Source organism: Salmo salar, chromosome ssa03 (genome assembly GCF_905237065.1).
Source record: "Salmo salar chromosome ssa03, Ssal_v3.1, whole genome shotgun sequence".
NCBI lineage: Eukaryota > Metazoa > Chordata > Actinopteri > Salmoniformes > Salmonidae > Salmo > Salmo salar.
The window spans coordinates 72,210,058-72,236,934 of NC_059444.1; the positions used below are offsets into that span (position 1 = coordinate 72,210,058).

Below are 26,877 nucleotides of genomic sequence, written 5' to 3' on the forward strand. Positions count from 1 at the left end.
GCTAATACACCTCTTGTAAAAATGATTACATAGTTTGCTACATGTACTAATGTAATGTATAAGAATTGTTGTTCATGACTTATATATGATAACGTGTTCTCATAAATACATGGAGGCAGGTTTTGCGGCATAGGTTAAGCCTAGTCTTGGACTAAAAAGCACTTTCAATGGAGATTCACTGTCTGGAAAACCATCCCATGGTGTACCATGTATACATGAGTTACAAACAGTTTACTAAGTAGGCCCTGGAAGGAATAGGACTTGGTATCCTACATTGTGCTTACAGAGCAGGGGTACAGACAAGGTAAACATGTAACGGCTGTCTTTGGAAGAAGAGGACCAAGGTGCAGCGTGGAATTTGTTCATCTTTTATTTTGGATGAAAAAAGGCACTTCACAAAGAAAAAACAAACAACAGCCAAACAGTCCTGTCAGGTATCCTAACACACTAAACAGAAATTAACCACCCACAAAACCCAAAGGAAAACAGGCTACCTAAGTATGACTCCCAATCAGCGACAGCGATGTACAGCTGTCCCTGATTGAGAGCCATACCAGGCCAAAACAAAGAAATACAAAAACATAGAAAAAAGGACATAGAATGCCCCAAAACACACAAAAAAACACCCCCTGCCACGCCCTGACCAAACTACAATAACAAATAACCCCTTTTACTTGTCAGGACGTGACAAAACATTAACCAGCATTAAAGATATTAAAGATGTTTGCACTAAATATGTTTTCCCTATAGCTGCGTCAGAGCAACATAAATCCCATAACACTCCTTAATCACAGGATATCCCAAGCCGGAGGTCCCTGCACACACACGGTGTCATGGTGACATTGTTGGTTTCTTAGCGACAGGGAACCCAGAGATTTATGTGGCACCACCAGCATGCAGGCGGCAGCCCAATTGGTCTGTATGATTTCTCTTACTCTCTTCACCCTTTACTCACTCTATCCTCTACCTTCTTTCTCACCCTTTCATTTCTTATCCTTCGATTTGTCTATTGTCCCCCTTTCCTCTATCCCATGTGGCCATCCTCACTTTTCCAAATGTATTTTGGTTTCTCTTGCTTAGCTATCTGTGGCCTGTGATATATTCTCTGTCCTTGACACCATACACCACTCCATAGTGCTATGCAGAGCCTTATATATTGGTATATTGATATATATTGGTAGGCCGTCATTGTAAATAAGAATTTGTTCTTAAATGACTTGCCTGGTTAAATAAAGGTTAAATAAATACATAGAAAATATTGAGAGGCTTTGGTGCCATGAACATGGCTGTATGCTGATAATATACACACCTCCATGGGACCCTGTATTACCCACTACTCAATGTGTGTGTGAGTGGGCAGGTTAAAGCATATGAGCTGGACAGGAAACATTTGAACTCCTCACATAAAACATCAATATACCGCTCACTTTTGCTGGTCGACATGTTCTGTAACAGAATTATCCAATTTGATCACACATCAAAACAGTGTTTCATCTAGAAACTACAGTATGGAGATGTTTATGCATTTTCTTAAATCCCTTTTTAAAGCTAAGCAACAAACTCATAAGATTCCATTCTTGAAGATTCCAACTCTCATGTGCACCAGTGTCATCTTCCCCCAGCTTTCTGGTAGACTGGCATTCATCAGGCCTGGTGCTGATAGGCTCCTCTGGATGCAACCTGGACTCATGGGTAGATGTAACATAGTAAATGTAAATCCTGACACTCCAATTAGTATGATATGTTACGTTTCCTATGGTATGTATTAATTTGTGGATGTCCATCATCCATTTCGTATGATATGTTATGAATTACAATTCGTATGATATGTTACAAATTGCAATTCGTACAATATGTAAAGCATTTGCTAAACTTATGACATGTTATGAATTCCAATTTGTTATGGCTAATGTTAGCCATTAGCCAGGTGGCTAACGTTAGCTAGTCTAGAAGTTAGGGTTTGGAGTTAGGGTAAAATGTTAAGGTTAGGGGAAGGGTTAGCTAACATGCTAAGCAGTTGCAAAGTTTCTAATTAGCTAAAATGCTATAGTTGTCCTTGATGAGAATCGAACATGAAACCTTTGGGTTACTAGATGTTCACGGTATACGCCCGACCAACCACCCAACTTTCTTTTTTGCCTTAAGTAATCTTCTGTCTTATGTAACCATACCGAACGTAACATATCATACTAATTTGAGTGTCCTGGATTTACATTTACTACGTTACGTCTGGTCTATGAGACAAGGCTGCTGGATGAGAGCTATTTGTGGAGAAAGTAAAAGGTGACCAATTGCCTAATGCTGATGGACAGGCTGCTGTTTACGAATCATTTATGAATAAGGATGGATTTTTCATTCAACAAAACATCAGTGGTTAGTTTGAGAGAGATTGGAGAGCTGCAATAACATAAATATAGGTCAGGTATAACATTCAAAATCATATTCAGATATATTCATACATTGTTATAATATTTGTATTTCATACTTCCATATATGGGCTGCCACTAGAAAGAAGACAATCAGACATATTTTTCTGATATAACTTTCCCCACGTTGCTTGAGTGTTTTCTACCGTCATATGTCTTCCCACCTGACACAGTGGCATATCTTTTTTACTAACAAATTACTTTGTCGCTCTCTCCCTTCTTCCATTCAAGCTCTCCTTTTTCCTTCAGCTGTCCTCGTCGCCTCATCCCTTCCTTTCCCAAGTTAACAGAGCAAGGTGGGATGAACATGGAGATAAGGTTGAGGTTAAAGGTTACAGGGCAGAGCCTAACATAATGCTGTGTGTTTGTAGGACCAAAGTGGTAGCTGGTGATGTGGGGTGGGGGGCAGAGCGATGGAGCTCAACACTGAGCCTCTGAAAATAAGGGGCTACACCTCACAGCTGTGTACATAGACTAAAAACAGACAAAGGAACGTTGAGGCTAACTGACGAGGGGTGGCCATGTTGACACAGGAGTTCCAGAACATTCTGTCTCTAAAGCTATACTGCTGGCATTCTACAATCCCCCTAGCCTGACTCATTCTTATAAATATGAGGGAGAGGAGAAGTGTGATTGGAAGACAGAGAGTGAGAAGGGTAGAGACCAATTGGGAGATGGGTAGAGACTGAGAGGGAGAGGAGTGGTAGAGAGACAGAAGGAGAAGGGTAGAGTCAGAGGGAGAAGGGTTGTAGAGACACAGGGGGATAAGGGTGGTAGAGACACAGAGAGAAGGGTGGTAAAGACACTGAGACAGAGTGAAACTATGGCTTAGAATTCAGCAAAGATGAGATGGGAGTAAAGGCTGTACCAGAGAGCCAGGCAGAGAATTGAATAGAAGATGGACAGCAGAAGGATTTTCACGAGGAGGGACAGAGCAACAGATCAGAGAAGAAATTTGAGGAGAGGGGTTGGACTTAACCAGTGACTCAATAGTGTCCTGGCAACACTGTATTATTGGACTGTGAAGCATGACTGCTTTGATGTGGTTTTATGTGCCCGCTTGAATATGCGTGCCTGTCAAGCCATGCAATAAAATAAGAGATTAATGGCAGGACAGGGTATGAGATCTGAATGACAGTTCTCTGACACTGCAATAGCTAAACATAATAAACACATCTTATTACACTACTGTATGCAGCCATTACACGACGTACTTTTTCTCTTTTTACTCAGCATGTCCCCCACCCAACCCACTCTTGAATATATATCCAGTGGCATCATACTGGCTAGTGGCTATCAATACCATAGTCAGACAGACACAGTTATCAGGTAGTAATAAATATTTTATTTTTCCCATCACTTCAATATTAAAAATTAAGTTCATGACATACGTTCTCAAGGTTAGCTCATCGGTCCACATTAGTCTATGTGTAACAGTGTGTTGAATGGTGTGCATTTCTCTACATAATTATTTACAAGTAGAAGAAACTGCTCCACATAAATCATGTTGGCATGGCGATCATCGGCCTCCTCCATTAGCTGCTCCACCCCCGGACTGATCCTGAGCTCCTGACATCATCAGGAAGAGAACGAGGGGAACAATGTACATCCACTGGAGAGAGGGAGGCAAATGTTCCTGTTATTATCAAATGATACCCTGAGTTAGATGAACATCTTGTAAGGCTGTGATTAGTGATGCTTCTCCTGCACAACAGTCCCACAGTTTCATCCTGTTCAATGTCCACCTCACTCAGCAAACGAGAGAAGGACAAAGAGTGGCTGAGAGAGTGAGGTGAACAGTGAAGTGAAACACATCTCAGGGTCAATGCCAATGTGTGTGTAAAAGAAGGAGGCACAAAATGACTAGTGACTTTGGCTACTTAAACTGTGATAATCTAATCCACTTTAGCAATGAAGGTGTGTATGTTGTCCAATCCTATTTTACCAGAGTGCTTCAGTTTATTACTAATCAATGGGACACACCTGGATTAATTAAAGGTCTGCAGTGACAAAAAAACCCTGATCATTAGCATTGACCTTGAATGGCAAGGACAGGAAGGGAGGGACAAACAGGAAAAATGATTAGTGAAAAATGTTAGCGTTAATCAAATCAGTGAACAGTATAACACATATATACATAAGCTTGCAAGAAGCAGAAGAGACACGGAGCAGAGCACAGCACAGACATAGGCTGACAGCCCAGAGTGAGTTGCTGAATGAGCCAAAGTGAGAACAGTACTTGAGTGGGAATCAGCTCTGCTGCTCTTCGGCTCCCCCTGCTGAGGGTTGTGCCGAACTGCTGGCCATGAGGAAGATTGCACCTCCCAGAATCAAATACCACTGGAACACAGCACAGCATAGCACTAAGTCAACAAACGGCACAGTCACAATCAGCAACACAGACTCAGACAACAACACTGATTAAATCAAACACAGCAATGGAAGCACAGCACATAAAACAACACAGCACAAAGCCCTATACCATGCACGCGGTTTGAGCAGTTAGTGAGGTAACGTTGGTCAACTGAGTTAAACTCGGGATAACTGGTACCACGGAAGTGGCTCACCTTTTAGCCAGGTACATTTCTATGGCAACAAATCCTTCAGAACTACCCTGCTCCCATTCAAGTTAACTCAGGGCTAACTCCATTTATCCTGAATGAAGTGTCTGAGCTGCGAGTCGAGGACCAACGCAATCAGATTCCCTCCCTCTCACAAAGATTGCGTCACCATCCCCTTCATTTGAGGAAGACGACTTTGTGTTAAAATACGTAGAGTTAGCGGCAGGCGGACAACAATATCAACCGTCGTAGTACGGATAAAGCCTGCGCTGGGATGTGAAGCTAACTGATGCTGGCTAGCTTTTGAAAACCCCGAGTAGCTTCAAATCGTAGCATACCACTCAGGACAGGACATATTGGCTAGGGTTAGACAAAACAAAGACACAAAACAACATGCAGATTTACCCGGAGTATACCAAACTTAAGAACACCTTCCTAATATTCAGTTGCACTCCCCCCTTTGCCCTCAGACCAGCCTCAATTCATCGGGACATGGACTCTACAAGTAGGGCTGTTACGGTGACGTATTACTGCCACACCGGCGATCGAGTCATGATTACAGTCAAATTCCATGTGACCGTTTAGTCACGGTAATTAGGCTTCTCCAAGCTCTGATGCTGCTGCTGGTCCATTAGTAGCCTACAAAACTTGCTAACTGCTTGGTACTCATCTCTCTACTATCCCTCTAATCACTTTGACATCAACGCAAACGTAATCGAAAACCAAAACACTTAATGAGAGCCCATGCGTGTGATGGCCTCTATTAAAAAGAGGAGGATCCCGTCAGCTTTCTATAGGCTAGGCCTACTATATTTATTTCTCAACTTTCATAATATTAAGCACATTGCTTCTCTTTACAAAGGGAGTATAGCCAACCTGGCTGGCAAGAAAATGAATTACGTGGAAATTGTCCTCTATTCGCTATTTAAGTGCATAGATGACATGTATTTTTCCCCCTGCCTGTTCCGACAGGTGAATGATAATGGTACATTCTAAATCAAATACTAAATAAATGTGTGAAATTTACTTATGTAAAGACAAGAATAAATCAAGAATAGTCTGATGGGTGATGATATTAGCCTATCACTTGTGAATGATGTGTTATCACTTGTGAATGATGCCCAGCTTGTGTGCAGTAAAGAAAGAAACAGCGCATGCCTTTTTTTTGCAACTTTTTCAAATCATAGTCGCACACGTCATGTAGCCTAGCCTATATGTTCAGTTGCGATACAAACCATATCAAAGGGTGGCCAAATAACTTCTTAAAATTAAGCATATTAAATCAGTCAAGTTTGGGGGAAGACAATTTTCACCATAAAAATAAACCTTTACATATACAGTGAGGGGAAAAAGTATTTGATCCCCTGCTGATTTTGTACATTTGCCCACTGACAAAGAAATGATCAGTCTATAATTTTAATGGTAGGTTTATTTGAACAGTGAGAGACAGAATAACAACAACAAAAATCCAGAAGAACGCATGTCAAAAATGTTATAAATTTATTTGCATTTTAATGAGGGAAATAAGTATTTGACCCCCTCTCAATCAGAAAGATTTCTGGCTCCCAGGTGTCTTTTATACAGGTAACGAGCTGAGATTAGGGGCACACTCTTAAAGGGAGTGCTCCTAATCTCAGCTTGTTACCTGTATAAAAGACACCTGTCCACAGAAGCAATCAATCAGATTCCAAACTCTCCACCATGGCCAAGACCAAAGAGCTCTCCAAGGATGTCAGGGACAAGATTGTAGACCTACACAAGGCTGGAATGGGCTACAAGACCATCGCAAAGCAGCTTGGTGAGAAGGTGACAACAGTTGGTGCGATTATTCGCAAATGGAAGAAACACAAAAGAACTGTCAATATCCCTCGGCCTGGGACTCCATGCAAGATCTCACCTCGTGGAGTTGCAATGATCATGAGAACGGTGAGGAATCAGCCCAGAACTACACGGGAGGAACAATGATCTCAAGGCAGCTGGGATCATAGTCACCAAGAAAACAATTGGCAACACACTACGCCGTGAAGGACTGAAATCCTGCACATATACATGCCCATCTGAAGTTTGACAATGAACATCTGAATGATTCAGAGGACAACTGGGTGAAAGTGTTGTGGTCAGATGAGACCAAAATGGATCTCTTTGGCATCAACTCAACTCGCCGTGTTTGGAGGAGGAGGAATGCTGCCTATGACCCCAAGAACACCATCTCCACCGTCAAACATGGAGGTGGAAACATTATGCTTTGGGGGTGTTTTTCTGCTAAGGGGACAGGGCAACTTCACCGCATCAAAGGGACGATGGACGGGGCCATGTACCATCAAATCTTGGGTGAGAACCTCCTTCCCTCAGCCAGGGCATTGAAAATGGGTCGTTGATGGGTATTCCAGCATGACAATGACCCAAAACACACGGCCAAGGCAACAAAGGAGTGGCTCAAGAAGAAGCACATTAAGGTCCTGGAGTGGCCTAGCCAGTCTCCAGACCTTAATCCCATAGAAAATCTGTGGAGGGAGCTGAAGGTTCGAGTTGCCAAACGTCAGCCTCGAAACCTTAATGACTTGGAGAAGATCTGCAAAGAGGAGTGGGACAAAATCCCACCTGAGATGTGTGCAAACCTGGTGGCCAACTACAAGAAACGTCTGACCTCTGATTGCCAACAAGGGTTTTGCCACCAAGTACTAAGTCATGTTTTGCAGAGGGGTCAAATACTTATTTCTCTCATTAAAATGCAAATTAATTTCTAACATTTTTGACATGCGTTTTTCTGAATTTTTTGTTGTTATTCTGTCTCTCACTGTTCAAATAAACCTACCATTAAAATTATAGACTGATCATTTCTTTGTTAGTGGGCAAACATACAAAATCAGCAGGGGCTCAAATACTTTTCCCTCTCCACTGTATATATAAAAAAAGCATTACATGCATAATCACATTTGCGGTCACCTTTGAGAATTATGTTTTCCCACTAATGGACATCCACACTTACAGCCTACTGCCACGTGCGCATTGCTGCGCTTATAATGTGAAGAAATGCCTAATAGTTTAGCAACATTTTAAACTAAATGTTCTGATCTGTTGTGTCAGCTTCATTACTTAAATGTTTTTTTGATGCTAGTGGTGGTATTCATTTGGGATCTATCCCATCCCACAACTGTCCCAGACTATTTTGGGAATATTTATTTAATCGCACAGAATAGGTCAATTTCTGTACTATGGAGGATGGTAGATTGACATAGTCGAGTGCTTTTGCTATTCGTTAGGCCTTCTCATCTTGTTGGCTGACGAAAAGTAAATGTGGACAGTTCTTCCAATATCTTCAATATGCGCCTCGGAATTGGATAAGGACGCGAGCAGTGGCGTCCCCAAAGTGTCTGTCTTCACTTGTAACCTGTGAGAAAGACATGATCACGTGACGGAGAACCATTTGAGTGAGAGGTGCTTTGGATCATGCAGCCGGGAGAAGGGAATTAGAATTATTATATTCAGCCCAAGGGCACAACGGCCACTTGTGGCAATGGCATGGATATTTTTAGGAGCAATACGGCCACACAAAGGGAATGCCGCCAGGAAATCCGAGGCATTATCAAGTGCTTGTCAAATTGTGAATGAGACTGACTTGTGTACAGCCTGCGCAAGAAACAAAGCAGAGCTCATGCCTTTCATGCGACTTTTTTCAAATCATCATTACAGTCGCATCATGCAGCCTTAGAATGCATTACAAATCAAAACATATAGCCCAACATTTGTATCACAACTAAAGTTAGATAAATGTCTCTAAATTAAGCATATAGGAGTACCTGTTTCTTTGTTAATTGCTCAACACAGAATAGCCGCATGTGCGCACTCCCTTAAATCAAAGTATCCTTTCTATTTTATTCAACCATGTTCAATTGTATTCTTCATATTATAAAATAATGCCACGGAATTCTAAGCAAATCTTGTCTGCTAAATGAACTATGCTATTCTGAAACAGACTACATTTTCTTCATATCATGTTTCTTTAGACCTGTCTAAAATAAATAATGGATTTATTGTGAAGGTGTAGGCTATATTACATGGATTTATTAGACTTTTTAAAATGTAGATGTTCCAAAGATCTCCATCAGTGGCTAGTAGGCTTGTGTGGAAGACAGGAGATGCTAAATGTGTTTATGTTAATTAATGGTAAATTACGATGAGACCGGCAGTTATTTGCTTGACAATCACCGGCTTATGAAATTTCATTACCGTCACAGCCCTATCTACAAGGTGTCGAAAGCGTTGATGTCCTTTGGGTGGTGGACCATTCTTGATACACACGGGAAAGTGTTGGGAGCGGACAAATCCAGCAGCATTGCATTTCTTGACACAAACCAGTGTGCCTGGCACCTACATACCCTGTTCAAAGGCACTTAAATCTTTTCTCTTGCCCATATACCCTCTGAACGGCACACATACACAATCCATGTCTCAATTGTCTCGAGGCTTAAAAATCCTTCTTTAACCCGTCTCCTCCCCTTCATCTACACTGATTGAAGTGGATTTAACAAGTGACATCAATAAGGGATCATAGCTTTCACCTGGATTCACATGATCAGTCTGTCATGGAAAGAGCAGGTGTTCCTAATGTTTCGTACACTTAGTGTATATATAACGGAACAGAGCAGCTCAAGACTGAACAGCAGAGCAGAGTTTAAAAGACTTGAAGAGCCCAGGGATAGACCCAATAGACGGTCATAACGACACAGTGCAGGACACAAACCACAGATGTCTATGCACACTTACATATTTGGCAAAGAAGGATTTCTGCTCCTGTGGCTTGCCTCTCTTTTCATGTTCTATGTCCATGTGCTCAATAAACAGAGCAGTCTCCGGCCTGGGGGAGAGGATGATGAAGGATATTGTTAGACAGAGAAAGGTTGAAGTCGACCCAAAAGAGTTAGAAAATCAAATCAAATCAAGATTTGATAGAGCCAGAACCATATTTCTGTGACCAGAACATCAATAAGGACTGATGACTCACTGGGGTGCATTGGTAGGCGCTATGATGGTCAGCGTAGTGTTAAAGGCCTCCAGATCAACTTCGTCCTCCACCTCTGTCCCCCGACACGCGCCTGGAATGGTCACTATGGAAACACCGATGAGGTAGCCAGAGACATCAGTGTGGAGGGTGATGACATCGCTGAGGTGGGACTCAACTAAAGAGCACTGAGGGAGACAGAGAAGAAACAGATATGTTTACAAAAGACAATGCCAATGAGGTGTGTTGTCTTTTTAATTTCAGCTTGCTATGAGGGTGAGACACACATACCGCTCTGACGAACGCCGTCAGGTAGCCATCCATCTGGCGCTCTGTCTGCCTGTCTGTCAAAGACACTCTGGGCACTCGGATTTTGTACAGACCATCCACAGCAGCCACTTCCTGTGTCAGAGGGACAGGAGGGATACAGATTCAGAACAAAATCCTGACTGCTGACAGTAAACTCCAAACCACATCTGCCTCTTCCTTCCTCTCCTACCTTCAGAGTGTTCCTGTCCTCCTCTGATAGCTGGCTCTGGGAGAGGGACACACTGGTTTCCCTCCCACCCCTTAACTGCAGAGCTCCACGCACACGGAACCGAGACACATCATCTGAAAGAAACAAATGGTATAACACATGATGAGCACCAAAATCGTGACCTCGATATCTCCTGGAACCTTGAAGAATAATGTATCACAGTTAGACAATACATACTCACCAACTTCAAAGGAATGCTCAAGAGGGACAGAGAATCCACTGAAGTCTGTGTCCAACCCATCACCAGTCTGCGGAGAAGGAAATAGATGCAGTTTTACTAGAAAGAATATATTCAGACTCTTGCTTACAGGTACACTGTGGTTGGACAAGCTTCCTGTTTAGATTAAGACACCGCGGAGCTGGAGCAAGATATGGCTTGGAAAACGTACCTCACTCCACAGAATTGCGTTGTACTACGAATTGTCCAATTATCACAAATGTCAGGCCGTTATTTTTAATGGCAGTGTCTGTCAGCCAATCAGCTCCTTTGTTGTGTCAAGAGATGTCTGTTCTTTCGACCAATCGATTGACACATCCTATGTGTTTCAACTATATGCACAGAGCCTGTCTGATGCTTTAAGCGAACTGTTTGATGAAATAGTTAAGACACAAATGACTAGAGGGAGTCTGACCGCAATTGATTTGATTGTGCTGCCTGGCTCAGATTTGCTGCGCTGTGTTACAAAAAAAAGAGACAGCGAATGACTGTGTGACTAGCACCCGTTTCTCTCTCTCCTCCCTGCTGCAGCGATCACCACAGAACATCAGTGTGTATATCACTGTCTGTGTTGCTGAAGCTGCAACATAATTACAGCCATTTCTGACTGAAAAGTTCTGTTACCGAAATTCCTCATTTGTTTAGGAAAAACTATCCCTATTCCCTCAACCTGTGCTCTCTTTATGTGACACATGTATGCTTCGCATGCACGTGACGTGACCAATAGGGCCTGACCTATAGCATATCATAATCACATCAATAAATTGGTTATAACAAACTCTGTACACCTTAACACGTGACAGCAAAATGAATGCAGAGGACGTGACAAATAAACTTCAAGCAGGGGAACGTTTACTGGTTGTGCAGGAGGTAAAGGGGACGCCAGATGTGTGGAATAAATGTTGCTAGTTGTGGAAAATACTGGAGATCAAGAAAAAGATGGTATGGAGCAAGCGCTGCGTGCGCCAAACAGGTGCTATTAGACTACAATATAATTTTTCGGACCATTTCGAACAATGTAAACAACACTAAATAAATTAGAGTCTGTTGTAATGTTTTTTTGTAAAGCCTTTATTACAGCAAAGACTAAAATCATTTGTGAATGCAATTTCCGAAATGAAACGGTTTAGGCCTATTTATTGTTTACGCTAATTATTAATTAAATCATTGCTTGTTATTTTATTTTAAAACTAAAATGCTTGATTCCATTGCTGTGTGATGACATGAACGGATAAATGATTGAGTGATGCAGTAGCCTTTATAAGTATTGAAATATAGGCCTAAGTAAGTTATGGTATTAAGACTAAACAGGATGCACTCTTTGGCCTACAGCTTGATGGTGGTTATACAAGGTTGCTATACTATGCCTATGTAACAGTATTGCTTCCGTCCCTCTCCTCGCCCCTACCTGGGCTCGAACCAGGGACCCTCTGCACACACGACAGCCACCGTTGAAGCATCGTTACCCATCGCTCCACAAAAGCCACGGCCCTTGCAGAGCAAGGGGAACAACAACTTCAAGGTTTCAGAGCGAGTGACGTCACCGATTGAAACGCTATTAGTGCGCACGCCGCTAACTAGCTAGCCATTTCACATTGGTTACACCCACTAATGATAATGACATGACTTATTATTATAAGGATGATAATAATAACAACAATATGAAGGAGATCAAGGAAAAGGTGTTATATTTTTTATTTAAAAAAGTATATTTTTTCAGTCAATCTGGAACAGTGCAAACACTAAATAAATTATAAATAATACCAGAGGCTGGTCTAATTAAAAAAAAGTGTAAAGCCTTTATTACAGCATAGCAAAGATTAAAAACAGCAGAATTTGTGAAATTGTTGGTGCTCACAGAATCAGTAGGCTATCAACTAAACACTCAAATAGGCAACAGAAGCAGGATCTGTCTTACATTTAACAGTTAGGCTATTGATTATAGGCCTAATTAATTTGCCATTTCCTCTCTCCTCATTTTTCTTAGACAATTAACCTCTTACATCTAGACGTTCCGCTAGCGGAACATCTGCTCCAATATCCAATGATGGGCGTGGCGCGAAATACAAATTCCTCTAAAATCCGAAAACGTCCATTTTTCAAACATATGACTATTTTACAGCATTTTAAAGACAAGACTCTCGTTAATCTAACCACACTGTCCGATTTCAAAAAGGCTTTACAGCGAAAGCAAAACATTAGATTATGTCAGCAGGGTACCCAGCCAGAAATAATCAGACTACCCATTTTTCAAGCTAGCATATAATGTCACAAAAAACAAAACCACAGCTAAATGCAGCACTAACCTTTGATGATCTTCATCAGATGACAACCCTAGGACATTATGTTATACAATGCATACATGTTTTGTTCAATCAAGTTCATATTTATATCAAAAACCAGCTTTTTTACATTAGCATGTGACGTTCAGAACTAGCATACCCCCCGCAAACCTCCGGTGAATTTACTAAATTACTCACGATAAACGTTCACAAAAAACATAATTATTTTAAGAATTATAGATACAGAACTCCTCTATGCACTCGATATGTCCAATTTTAAAATAGCTTTTCGGTGAAAGCACATTTTACAATATTCTCAGTAGATAGGCCGGCATCACAGGGCTAGCTATTTAGACACCCACCAAGTTTAGCCCTCACCAATATCAGATTTACTATTAGAAAAGTTTGATTACCTTTCCTGTTCTTCGTCAGAATGCACTCCCAGGACTTCTACTTCAATAACAAATGTTGGTTAGGTCCAAAATAATCCATCGTTATATCCAAATAGCGGCGTTTTGTTTGTGCGTTCTAGACACTATCCGAATGGTAAATAAGGGTCGCGCGCATGGCGCATTTCGTGACAAAAGATTTCTAAATATTTCATTACCGTACTTCGAAGCATGTCAACCGCTGTTTAAAATCATTTTTTATGCCATTTTTTCTCGTAAAAAAGCGATAATATTCCGACCGGGAATCTGTGTTTCGGCAAATAAAGGGAAAAACAGAAAGACGGGGGCGGCCAGTGCACGAGCGTAAGCCCTTTGTCCTCTGATAGACCACTTAGCAAAAGCGCTCGTGTGTTTCAGCCAGGGCTTTGAATTACGTCATTCAGCTTTTTCCCGGGCTCTGAGAGACCATGTGAGCCGTAGGAAGTGTCACGTTAGAGCAGAGATCCTTTGTAATGGATAGAGATGGCAAAGAAGTTCAAGAAATGGTCAGACAGGGTACTTCCTGTACAGAATCTTCTCACGTTTTGGCCTGCCAAATGAGTTCTGTTATACTCACAGACACCATTCAAACAGTTTTAGAAACTTTGGAGTGTTTTCTATCCAAAGCTAATAATTATATGCATATTCTAGTTTCTGGGCAGGACTAATAATCAGATTAAATCGGGTACGTTTTTTATCCAGCCGTGAAAATACTGCCCCCTAGCCATAACAGGTTAAGGCAAGGGCTGTTTTCTCCTCTCCTAACTCCACTGCTGCCTCAGCCGCATTGTTCTCAACACCAATATGATGGTTTACTTTGCTATTATGCACATTGCAACATGGTCTAGGAAAAGGCGCCAATTCAACAGGCACTGATGTGTTTCAGAACTGCAGACTGCGACCACTATCCAACGTGGGAGAATGCGCATTTGTTATAAAATAACCATTATTTGTGTTGCACCATTGTTCTTACATAATATAACCATATACAAGTTTAGTAGCACATGTCTTAGACTGATAAACTGTGGCATTTCAACGGCCTCCACAATGGATGTTCACTCAGACAGGTGCGAATCAGACAGGTGTCTTGTACACCATGATTTTGTTTTTGTTTTTACAAAATAAATTTCAGTCGACCAACAACCAAACAATCGACCAATTGACTAAATAGGGTCAGCCCTATATTCAACACGACCTGTCATTCCATAATGGCTGCTGTGGCTACTGCTAGCTAGCATAAGGACGAAAAACGGCAGTTTTCCAAAAAAAACTAGCAGTCCATCATTCTTCTCGGTGTAACCAGTTGGGATAATGGGACATTTTGAAGTGCAACGCATTTTCTCATCCCCCGTGGTGTATTAACCTAAACAAGAATCGAAACTATCCGACCCCAACGCAGCTGTAAACACGCGAAGGATCGGAATCTATTCTGGCTAGCAGTTTTACTTACTGCATTGGCAGTTCCCAGGGCAGATCTGCACTATGGGCTGCAGAACTAATTTGATTGGCTATTGAAAGTTGGGGGTAGAACATTTTTCAACGCAGCAAGAAGGAGCAAAAAGTGCAGTTAGCTAGCTAGGGCCCTATTGGATGCTGTAATCGAAATATCTACCCTGGGAACACTTTACAATGAGCAGTTCAGATGTAAGATGACATTTCCACAAATTGGTCCTGCCATTCAAACATAGTAGTATTGATCCGAATTCTTCTTGATTTACAGTGTGTATGTGTTGAACACATCCGTGCAATATTACAAATAACTACCATGGCGTGACAGAAATTGAGCACCACCACCAAGGCTGTCAAAGCCACCTACCTAGATAGCTAACTAACTACGGCTAGCTAAACAACATAATATCAATCTAGCTAGCGTTACAAATAACGCTAATTTTGCTGACTACTTAGCCAACGTTACTTGTTTGATAGACGTTGGTGAAAACATTATCTGCACAGTAAGTAAAGCTGTATTTGATGCATATTGAACAGCTGTTTTGCATTCATGCGTTGGCCTTCATGAACTCATTTGGCTAGTTAGCTAAGGTCGGACGGTTAGCAAGAGCTAACAGCAAACACACTAGTTGTCTAAGTTAATGGAATTAGATATTGGCAAAGAAAAAAAAGTGGTTTTGTCATACCTTTCTGCCAGTGTTGCAACACGCAAAATCAGCACACAATATAAGTATTGTGGGAATAATTGACAGTAACAAAAACGACTGTGTTATTGAAGCCATTTTGTCGGTCCGTGCGTCAAAGTAAACATGGAACTACAATGTTACGCGATGACGTAGTACACTGGAGAACGAGCACCAACCTATAGTAAACGGCAGGTGGCGATAGAGTAGCGTTGATAGCAAACTTCATGCAGGACTGTTGAAATGTCTAAAACGGGAGATTGAAAAACGAAAGGTAGGCCTACTCTTTGGTGACTCAGGTGTCAAACGCCAACCCTCACAATTCAATAATGCTTAGGCCTAAATGTCTGAAATTATATATTGTAGCGACACGCACAGACAGTTGTGTTAGGCTATTAGTTGGTTGTGTTGAACTTACCAGTACCGTGTTCGCGGGGTCCGACATGCCAATCAACCTGCTATCTGCCAATCGTGGGAATGCCAGGAATGTTCTGATGCCGGGCTTCCAGGTGGTTGGCGGAGTGGCGTGGAGGAGGGTTGGGCAGGGGATGGAGCATTGGAAGTTAATAAGACCAGGTTTAGCCATTGTTCTCTCTTACGTCTGGCCTTCACATGAGAAGGTCACAGTTGTTTTATAGGTTGTCCTTCATTTATCTGGCGTGGGCTACGGCCAAACAGTAGCCTGTGTGAAGTTGGGTTAATAAACCGTAAACTCAATCCTCTGTCTGGACAATTGTTCCTCTATGATCTAGTCAGGTCATTAAAAAAAACTCAAACATTACAGTTCTTCAATGTAGGAAGCAAGCACTTTTGTAAACGTGTGGTTAGCGTGTATTTGAATACATTTTTTATTATGTTTAAAAAAAAGTCGAATAAGATAGTACTTTATTAATCTCCCAAAGGGGAAATTTGATAAAACAATAAAACACAACAAAGGACGCAGACGCTAAAAGCAGAACATCAAACGAATATAAAAAACGAAGTGTTCGTGTGACTTATTGAAGAACACGTTATAAGTCTTGTTCAAAACACAATGTGTTGAGCTCCCGTTCTTTGCGTTTTAATTTCACTGTCTTAATATATTACCATTCTTTTACTAAATAATGTATAGGCCTAGGGTTATCCGTGAGACTATATATGTATATTATGGATTTCAAATATATTATTTGCTGTGACAGAGAGTGAGGGCGAGCATAATTCTAGTAAATGGGCTACACAGATACACTCACATTGTCACACATTCAATACAAGCAAAAGGCCCAGGAGTGTAGTCATGTACCATCCTGTTTCACTTGGAACCTGTATATTTTACCTTCCTTCCCAGGATTCCTGTTTCTGTCTGAATGTGTAAGCGTTCCTTATGGGACATGGCAACTCCCCTGCCATGTGATTCTCTCAAATTCTTGGTTTGAATCCATTCCCTCTCGCTGGGGCTGCCCATTACTCTCTGTCACCACTCTCAGACAATGGTACTGCCTCCCTGTACACCCCTCCATACTATTCTTAGGACAATCAGCACCATGTACACAGCATGTCCCTTCATGTGAAACTGTAGAATGACCTTCAAAAATAATAATCTGGATGCATCACGAAACTAGAGCAAAATATGATTTTCATGTAATTTAAACCACAGAGTAAGCATTGTTGACATATAGTTGACATTTTTATCTTAAAGTATAATTCAGAAATAATTAATTGTATATGGAATATTTTTGACATTTTGGCCTTACCCAGGCCTCCTTTAAGACTCCATAATGTTTCATTTGTAGCTGCTACAAAGCAACAATTGGTGTCAACAATCCTTCCAAAAGACCCTTCTATGGATTACATTTTGTGGAAATCTCTGAAATCACCTTCTGTTGTAGTTTGTGAGGAATCACCCATTAATATCTTACTACTTACTACTGAGAAGTTAAGAACCTTGGAAGATCAGAGTGGGTGCACCAGTTGGTGTATGGTCCTTAACATGTATCTCAAATTAGAATTTTAGTGTTAAAAGAATTAAGTGTCAACCTCTACTATGGATCATTCAGTCCTCTCGGGACAGATCTATAGGAGCAGTTCACATCTTTAATATTTCATACATTTACAGTATTCAGCTGAGTTCTATGATAATGTAAATGTTATGTTTGTTAGTGAAACGTGAAATAGCCTGAATGGAGTTATGTATAGTCATATTAGAAAGACATTGGGTAGTTTTAGATCAAGATCTCATAACAAAACATTAATACGTGACAGAGACTGAGATCTCTTTGCCTCTCATTCATCCCCTCCTTTCTTCCGCACTCCAGTTCACCCTCCTTGGACATTGTCATCTGAAGTTGCACACACAAAAAATAAAGGGTCTTCAATCTCTTTCTATCCTTCTCACTCCCAAAAGTTCTATCTCCCAAATTAAAGTTATTAATGGCGATTATAGATATTGCAAGGTTATGGGCAAGTTGGGGCGAGAGCAAATAGTTGATAGAAAACTGAAGTTGCAATACTCAGTATAGATTTACTACCATGGACACATGGAATTATAGCCCACGTGTCACGACTTCCGCCGAAGTCGGTTCCTCTCCTTGTTCGGGCGGTCGACGTCACCGGTCTTCTAGCCATCGCCGATCCACCTTTCATTTTCCATTTGTTTTGGCTTGTTTTCCCACACACCTGGTTCACATTTCCCTCATTATGTGTCATGTATTTAACTCTCTGTTCCCCTCGTGTGTGTGTGAAATTGTTTGTTGTAATTGCTTGTGCACATTGTGACTGGTGCGCGACGGGTTTTGTACCCATATTTTGTTATTCTGGATGCCGTTGGTTTTGATAATTAAACTGCTCCAGTTATTACCCAGTTCTGCTCTCCTGTGTCTGACCTCCCTGCCACCAGTTACGCACCCCTTACAGACTTTCACACTCACAATATGGAGTCAGCAGGAGCAGGTGCCCCTGGTATAGGGGTCGAGGAGCGCGTCCGGGGAGCACGCGGTGATGCTCCACCATCTCGGCGTCGCCATGGACCGCGTTGTCTAAACAGGGAGTTCCTCCAGCGCCTCCACCAGCACCACCAGGTTCTCCACTACTCGTCCCCCCTTCACCCGGTCCTAGTGGGATTCTCGTCTCGCCCGTCCCCGGGAGTACGACGGGACGGCTGCACGCTGCCAGGGTTTCCCGTTGCAGCTGGATCTCTACCTGGCAACTGTCCACCCAGCTCCTTCAGGCCGTGAGAAGGTGTCCGCCCTCGTCTTGTGCCTCTCGGGGAAAGCCCTGGAGTGGGCCAACGCCGTGTGGGGAGAAGGAGATGCGGCGCTCGACCATTTCGAGGATTTCACCCGCTGCTTCCGGGCAGTCTTCGACCACCCGCCCGAGGGTAGAGCGGCGAGTGAACGCCTTTTCCATCTGAGGCAGGGGATGAGGAGTGCCCAGGAGTTCGTGATGGACTTTCGGACCCTGGCCACCGGCTCGGGATGGAACGACAGGGCCCTGATTGACCACTATCGCTGCAGTTTGCGCGAGGACGTCCGTCGAGAGTTGGTCTGCAGGGACACCACCCTCACCTTCGACCAGCAGGTGGACCTGTCCATTCGGCTGGATAACCTGCTGGCTACCCGCGGACGTCCAGAGCGGGGTCTGTCGGTTCCATCCCCCAGCACCACCGCTCCGATGCCCATGGAGCTGGGAGGTGCTGCGCTCAGGGAGACCGGAGGAGGTCCCGTCTCGTGCACCATCTGTGGTCGCAGAAGTCACACTGCCGGTCAGTGCTGGGTTGGTCCCTCTGGGGGTCGAGGCAGCAGGCAGGGCACTCTGGCGTCACCCCAGGTGAGAAGGCACCATTCTCACCCAGAGCCCTCTGTTGCACACTTGTTTTTGTTTGTTACTTTTCCAGAGTTTTCCCTGCATTCCTAGCATAAGGCGCTCGTCGATTCAGGCGTGGCTGGGGATTTTATAGACAGATCATTTGCCCATAGTTTAGGGATCCCCATCGTTCCAGTGGCCATGCCATTCCCAGTTCACGCCTTAGACAGTCAACCATTAGGGTCAGGGTTGATTAGGGAGGCCACCGCTCCTCTGGGCATGGTGACGCAGGGGGGTCACAAGGAGAGAATCAGTCTCTTCCTCATTGACACTCCTGCGTTTCCCGTGGTGCTAGGCCTACCCTGGTTAGCTTGTCATGACCCCACTGTTTCATGGCAACGGAGGGCTCTCACGGGGTGGTCGCGAGAGTGCTCAGGGAGGTGTTTAGGGGTTTCCGTGGGTGCTACTACGGTGGAGAGTCCAGACCAGGTCTCCACTGTGCGCATTACCCCGAATATGCCGATTTGGCTCTCGCCTTCTCCAAAAAGAAGGCGACTCAATTACCACCCCATCAACGGGGGGATTGTGCGATAAATCTCCTGGTAGACGCCGCACCTCCTGGGAGTCACGTGTATCCCGTCACAGGCGGAGACGGCGGCTATGGAAGCATATGTCTCCGAATCCCTGCGTCAGGGGTACATTCGGTCCTCCACTTCACCCGCCTCCTCGAGTTTCTTTTTTGTGAAGAAGAAGGAGGGAGGTCTGCGCCTGTGTATTGACTATCGAGGCCTCAATCAGATCACTGTGAGGTACAGTTACCCGCTACCTCTGATCGCCACAGCGATTGAGTCAATGCACGGGGCACGCTTCTTCACCAAAACTAGATCTCAGGAGCGCGTACAACCTGGTGCGTATCCGGGAGGGAGATGAGTGGAAGATGGTGTTCAGTACTACCTCAGGGCATTATGAGTACCTCGTCATGCCGTACGGGTTGATGAATGCTCCATCAGTCTTCCAATCCTTTGTAGACAAGATTTTCAGGGACCTGCACGGGCAGGGTGTAGTGGTGTATATTGATGACATTCTGATATACTCCGCTACACGCGCCGAGCATGTGTCCCTGGTACGCAGGGTGCTTGGTCGACTGTTGGAGCATGACCTGTACGTCAAGGCTGAGAAATGCCTGTTCTTCCAACAGTCCGTCTCCTTCTTAGGCTATCGCATTTCCACCTCGGGTGGAGATGGAGAGTGACCGCATTTCAGCCGTGCGTAATTGGCCGACTCCCACCATGGTAAAGAAGGTGCAGCGGTTTCTAGGGTTTGCCCATTACTACCGGAGGTTTATCCGGGGTTTTGGTCAGGTAGCGGCTCCCATTACCTCACTGCTGAAGGGGGGACCGGTATGTTTGCAGTGGTCAGGCTTTTGGTCACCTGAGGGCTCTGTTTACCTCGGCTCCTGTGCTGGCCCATCCGGATCCCTCTTTGGCATTCATAGTGGAGGTGGACGCGTCCGAGGCTGGGATAGGAGCCGTACTCTCTCAGCGCTCGGGTACGCCACTGAAGCTCCGCCCCTGTGCTTTCTTCTCGAGGAAGCTCAGCCCGGCGGAGCGAAACTATGACATGGGGGTCCGGGAGCTGTTGGCTGTTGTCAAGTCTTTGAAGGCGTAGAGACATTGGCTTGAGGCAGCTAAACACCCTTTTCTCATCTGGACTGACCACCGCAATCTGGAGTACATCCGGGCGGCGAGGAGACTGAACCCTCGCCAGGTAAGGTGGGCCATGTTTTTCACCCGTTTTGTTTTCACCCTTTCTTACAGACCAGGTTCCCAGAACGTGAAGGCAGACGCACTCAAATCAAATCAAATCAAATTTATTTTTATATAGCCCTTCGTACATCAGCTGATATTCTCAAAGTGCTGTACAGAAACCCAGCCTAAAACCCCAAACAGCAAGCAAAGCATGTGAAAGAAGCACGGTGGCTAGGAAAAACTCCCTAGGAAAAACTCCCTAGAAAGGCCAAAAACCTAGGAAGAAACCTAGAGAGGAACCAGGCTATGAGGGGTGGCCAGTCCTCTTCTGGCTGTGCAGGGTGGATATTATAACAGAACATGGTCAAAATGTTAAAATGTTAAAATGTTCATAAATGACCAGCATGGTCAAATAATAATAATCATAGTAGTTGTCGAGGGGTGCAACAAGCACGTCCGGTGAACAGGTCAGGGTTCCATAGCCGCAGGCAGAACAGTTGAAACTGGAGCAGCAGCACGGCCAGGTGGACTGGGGACAGCAAGGAGTCATCATACCAGGTAGTCCTGAGGCATGGTCCTAGGGCTCAGGTCCTCCGAGAGAAAGACAGAAAGAGAGAAAGAGAGAATTAGAGAGAGCATATTTAAATACACACAGGACACCGGATAAGACAAGAGAAATACTCCAGATGTAACAGACTGACCCTAGCCCCCCCGACACATAAACTACTGCAGCATAAATACTGGAGGCTGAGACAGGAGGGATCAGAAGACACTGTGGCCCCATCCGATGATACCCCCCGGACAGGGCCAAACAGGCAGGATATAACCCCACCCACTTTGCCAAAGCACAGCCCCCACACCACTAGAGGGATGTCTCCAACCACCAACTTACCGTCCTAAGACAAGGCCGAGTATAGCCCACAACGATCTCCGCCATGGCACAACCCAAGGGGGGTTGACACAGAGGAGCGGCCCATGGATTCCACCCCCATGCTCCCAGCCTCCTGCCTGGTGGCGCCGGTAGTGTGGGAGCTGGACGCGGACATTGAGCAGGCATTGCGTGCAGAGCCCACTCCCCTCCAGTGTCCCGCTGGGCGTCTGTACGTTCCGTCTGTTGTCCGTGACCGGCTGATCTATTGGGCCCACACGTCACCCTCCTCTGGTCATCCAGGCATCGGTCGGACGGTGCGATGTCTGAGTGGGAAGTACTGTTGGCCCACTTTGGCTAAGGACGTGAGGGTTTATGTTTCCTCCTGCTCGGTGTGCGTCCAGTGTAAGGCTCCTCGGCACCTGCCCAGAGGTAAGCTACACCCCTTACCCGTTCCACAACGGCCATGGTCAATCTCCCCCCATCACAGGGAAACACCACGGTCCTGGTTGTTGTGGATCGTTTCTTTAAGTCTTGCCGTCTCCTTCCTCTGCCCGGTCTCCCTACGGCCCTACAGACTGCGGAGGCCTTGTTTACACACGTCTTCCGGCACTACGGGGTACCTGAGAATATAGTGTCTGATCGGGGTCCACAGATCACATCGTCTGGAGGGCGTTCATATATCTCTCTGGTCACCCCTAAAGCCAACTCCTCCTTTGGTCGTCTCTCCTTCCAGTTCTCTGCTGCCAATGACTGGAACGAACTACAAAAATCTCTGAAACTGGAAACACTTATCTCCCTCACTAGCTTTAAGCACCAGCTATCAGAGCAGCTCCCAGATCACTGCACCTGTAAATAGCCCATCTATAATTTAGCCCAAACTACTACCTCTTCCCCTACTGTATTTATTTATTTAATTTATTTTGCTCCTTTGCACCATATTATTTATATTTTAACTTTGAACTTTCTTCAAACTACAAATCTACCATTCCAGTGTTTTACTTGCTATACTTTATTTACTTTGCCACCATGACCTTTACCTCCCTTATCTCACATCATTTGCTCACATTGTATATAGTCTTATTTTTTTCTACTGCATCATTGATTGTATGTTGTTTTACTCCATGTGTAACTCTGTGTTTTTGTATGTTGTCGAACTGCTTTGCTTTATCTTGGCCAGGTCGCAATTGTAAATGAGAACTTGTTCTCAACTTGCCTACCTGGTTAAATAAAGGTGAAATAAAATAAATAAATAAAAATAGATAAAACCACATACCTGCATCCAAAAGAAAATAAAACATTTGTATAGCACATATGTTCTGTGAATCGTCGCCTCTTTCTACAACAGATGCACAATACAAGGGACTGGGATCATTCGAGGAGCTAGCCATCGTTCACACATATAATAGCCTGCTAATACCTTAGATAGCTGTTAATCACATGTTGAATTCAGAATGTTAATATCATCCTAAAAAGTACAGTTACAAGTGCATCTTAACAATACCATCCACTTATGAGTAACCTCTAAATATACAACATTATTCATGAACAATTGTGCTTAAAATAATCAAACTTTTCTGAAGACGACAGAAAAAGCGTGCCTACCTCTCATAGTGCATCAAAATGATTTGAGCACGAGTACGCAGGGCAAAACGTAAGTACACACTCCCCTACTCCCAGGATGCAGGCATGCATAATAACAAATCAACATGTCATATTAATCATATTAATATATGAACCTGGTGAAATTCACACAGTACTTTAACAACTGTTACATATGCATAGATGATAAACAGAGAGTAGCAGCAGCGTAAAAGAGGGGTTGGCGAGTGGGGGATGGCGGGACACCATGCAGATAGTCCGGGTAGCCAATGTGCGGGGGCACCGGTTAGTCGGGTTAATTGAGGTAATATGTACATGAATGTATAGGTAAAGTGACTATACATAGATGATAAACAGAGAGTAGCAGCAGCGTAAAAGAGGGGTTGGACACACACACAATGCAAATAGTCTGGGTAGCATTTGATTACCTGTTCAGGAGTCTTATGGCTTGGGGGTAAAAACTGTTGAGAAGCCTTTTGGTCCTAGACTTGGTGCTCCGGTACCGCTTGCCATGCGGTAGCAGAGAGAACAATTTATGACTGGGGTGTCTGGGGTCTTTGACAATTTTTACGGCCTTCCTCTGACACCGCCTGGTGTAGAGGTCCTGGATGGCAGGCAGCTTCGACCCAGTGATGTACTGGGCCGTACGCACTACGCTCTGTAGTGCCTTGCGGTCGGAGGCTGAGCAGTTGCTGTACCAGGCAATGATGCAACCAGTCAGGATGCTCTCAATGTTCCAGCTGTTGAACCTTTTGAGGATCTGAGGACCCATGCCAAATCTTTTTAATTTCTTGTCGTGCCCTCTTCACAACTGTCTTGGTGTGCTTGGACCATGTTACTTTGTTGGTGATGTGGACGCCAAGGAACTTGAAGCTCTCATCCTGCTCCACTACAGACCCGTCAATAAGAATGGGGGCGTGCTCGGTCCTCCTTTTCCTGTAGTCTACAGTCATCTCCTTTGTCTTGGTTACGTTGAGGGATACAGTGGCTTGCTAAAGTATTCACCCCCTTGGTATTTTTCCTATTCTGTTGCCTTACAACCTGGAATTAAAATAGTTTTTTGGGGGGGTTTGTATCATTTGATTTACACAACATGCCTACCACTTTGAAGATGCAAAATATTTTTGCCCATTCTTCAAGGCAAAACTGCTCCAGCTCCTTCAAGTTGGATGAGTTCCGCTGGTGTACAGCAATCCTCGTGTCATACCACAGATTCTCAATTGGATTGAGGTCTGGGCTTTGACTAGGCCATTCCAAGACATTTAAATGTTTCCCCTTAAACCACTCAAGTGTTGCTTTTGCAGTTAGCTTAGGGTCATTGTCCTGCTGGAAGGTGAACCTCCGTCCCAGTCTCAAATCTCTGGAAGACTGAAACGGGTTTCCCTCAAGAATTTCCCTGTATTTAGCGCCATCCATCATTCTTTCAATTCTGACCAGTTTCTCAGTCCCTGCCAATGAAAAACATCCCCACAGCATGATGCTGCCACCACCATGCTTCACTGTGGGGATGGTGTTCTTGGGGTGATGGGAGGTGTTGGGTTTGTGCCAGACATAGCATTTTCTTTGATGGCCAAAATGCAAAATTTTGGTCTCATCTGACCAGAGTACCTTCTTCCATATGTTTGGGGAGTCTTCCACGTGCCTTTTGGTGAACACCAAACATGTTTGCTTATTTCTTCTGGCCACTCTTCCTTAAAGCCCAGCTCTGTGGAGTGTACGGCTTAAAGTGGTTCTATGGACAGATACTCCAATCTTCGCTGTCGAGCTTTGCAGCTCCTTCAGGGTTATCTTTGGTCTCTTTGTTGCCTCTGATTTAATGCCCTCCTTGCCTGGTCTGTGAGTTTTGGTGGGTGGCCATCTCTTGGCAGGTTTGTTGTGGTGCCATATTCTTTCCATTTTTTAATAATGGATTTAATGGTGCTCTGTGGGATGTTCAAAGTTTCAGATATTTTTTTTATAGAGTAACCCTGATCTGTACAACCCTGATCTGTACCACAACTTTGTCCCTGACCCTGACCTTTCAGAACAGGTGTATATATACTGAAATCATGTGACAGATCATGTGACACTTAGATTGCACACAGGTGGACTTTATTTAACTAATTATGTTACTTCTGAAGGTAATTGGTTGCACCAGATCTTATTTAGGGGCTTCATAGCAAAGGAGGTGAATACAGATGCACGCACCAACTTCCCGTCTTCTTTTTTTTTGAATTTTTTGAAATAAGTTATGTTTTTCATTTTACTTCACCAATTTGGACTATTTTGTGTATGTCCATTACATGAAATCCAAATAAAAATCCATTTAAATTACAGGTTGGAATTCAACAAAATTGGAAAAATGCCAAGGGGGGTGAATACTTTTGCAAGGCACTGTAGGTTGTTATTCTGGCACCACCCGGCCAGGTCTCTGACCTCCTCCCTTCAGGCTGTCTCGTCATTGTCGGTGATCAGGCCTACCACTGTTGTGTCATCTGCAAACTGAATGATGGTGTTTGAGTCGTGCCTGGCCACACAGTCGTGGGTGAACAGGGAGTACAGGAGGGGACTGAGCACGCACCACTGAGGGGCTCCAGTGTTCAGGATCAGCGTGGCGGATGTGTTGCTACCTACCCTCACCACCTGGGGGCGGCCCGTCAGGAAGTCCAGGATCCAGTTGCAGAGGGAGGTGTTTAGTCCCAGGATCCTTAGCTTAGTGATGAGCTTTGAGGGCACTATGGTGTTGAACGCTGAGCTGTAGTCCAGGTGGGAAAGGACAGTGTGGAGTGTAATAGAGATTGCATCATTTGTAGATCTGTTTGGGCGGTATGCAAATTGGAGTGGGTCTAGGGTTTCTGAGATAATGGTGTTAATATGAGCCATTGCCAGCCTTTCAAAGCACTTCATGGCTACGGACGTGAGTGCTACGGGTCTGAAGTCATTTAGGCAGGTTACCTTAGTGTTCTTGGGCACAGGGACTATGGTGGTCTGCTTGAAACATGTTGGTATTACAGACTCAATCAGGGACATGTTGAAAATGTCAGTAAAGAGACATGCCAGTTGGTCAGCAAATGCCCAGAGCACACGTCCTGGTAATCCGTCTGGCCCCACGGCCTTGTGAATGTTGACCTGTTTAAAGGTCTTACTCACGTCGGCTACGGAGAGCGTGATCACACAGTCATCCGGAACAGCTGATGCTGCCATGCATGCCTCAGTGTTACTTGCCAAGAAAGCGAGCATAGAAGTGATGTAGCTCGTCGGGTAGGCTCATGTCACTGGGCAGCTCGCGGCTGTGCTTCCCTTTGTAGTCTGTAATA

General features: G+C 44.1%; 1 protein-coding gene across 4 annotated transcripts; it reads right to left on the reverse strand.

The window, feature by feature from the left end:
• Positions 1–3,751: 3,751 nt before the first annotated feature.
• On the reverse strand, positions 3,752–16,187 carry LOC106601544 (ER membrane protein complex subunit 10). Of its 4 annotated transcripts, none has more exons than XM_045715274.1 (8): positions 16,005–16,187; positions 10,709–10,775; positions 10,489–10,601; positions 10,281–10,391; positions 9,993–10,177; positions 9,755–9,845; positions 4,666–4,766; positions 3,752–4,038 (listed from the first exon to the last, which is right to left on the reverse strand). In XM_045715274.1, exons 1-7 carry the CDS (start codon positions 16,170–16,172, stop codon positions 4,677–4,679), a joined length of 825 nt encoding a protein of 274 aa, XP_045571230.1. In that variant the 5' UTR covers positions 16,173–16,187; the 3' UTR covers positions 3,752–4,038; positions 4,666–4,676. The 4 variants fall into 4 exon arrangements, with proteins under 4 accessions (XP_045571230.1, XP_045571231.1, XP_045571229.1 ...); XM_045715275.1 differs by lacking the exon at positions 16,005–16,187 and adding an exon at positions 15,590–15,741; XM_045715273.1 differs by lacking the exon at positions 4,666–4,766.
• Positions 16,188–26,877: the final 10,690 nt, after the last annotated feature.

Bases quoted from the DNA above. Each gene is read 5' to 3' on its own strand.
- LOC106601544 (XM_045715273.1), bottom strand. From the start codon at position 16,172: ATGGCTAAACCTGGTCTTATTAACTTCCAATGCTCCATCCCCTGCCCA. The intron at 10,602-10,708 runs GTGAGTATGTAT...TGTTTCTTTCAG, and splicing joins TGAGCATTCCTTTGAAGTTG to ATGATGTGTCTCGGTTCCGT. The intron at 9,846-9,992 runs GTGAGTCATCAG...CCTCTCCCCCAG, and splicing joins GCGCCTACCAATGCACCCCA to GCCGGAGACTGCTCTGTTTA.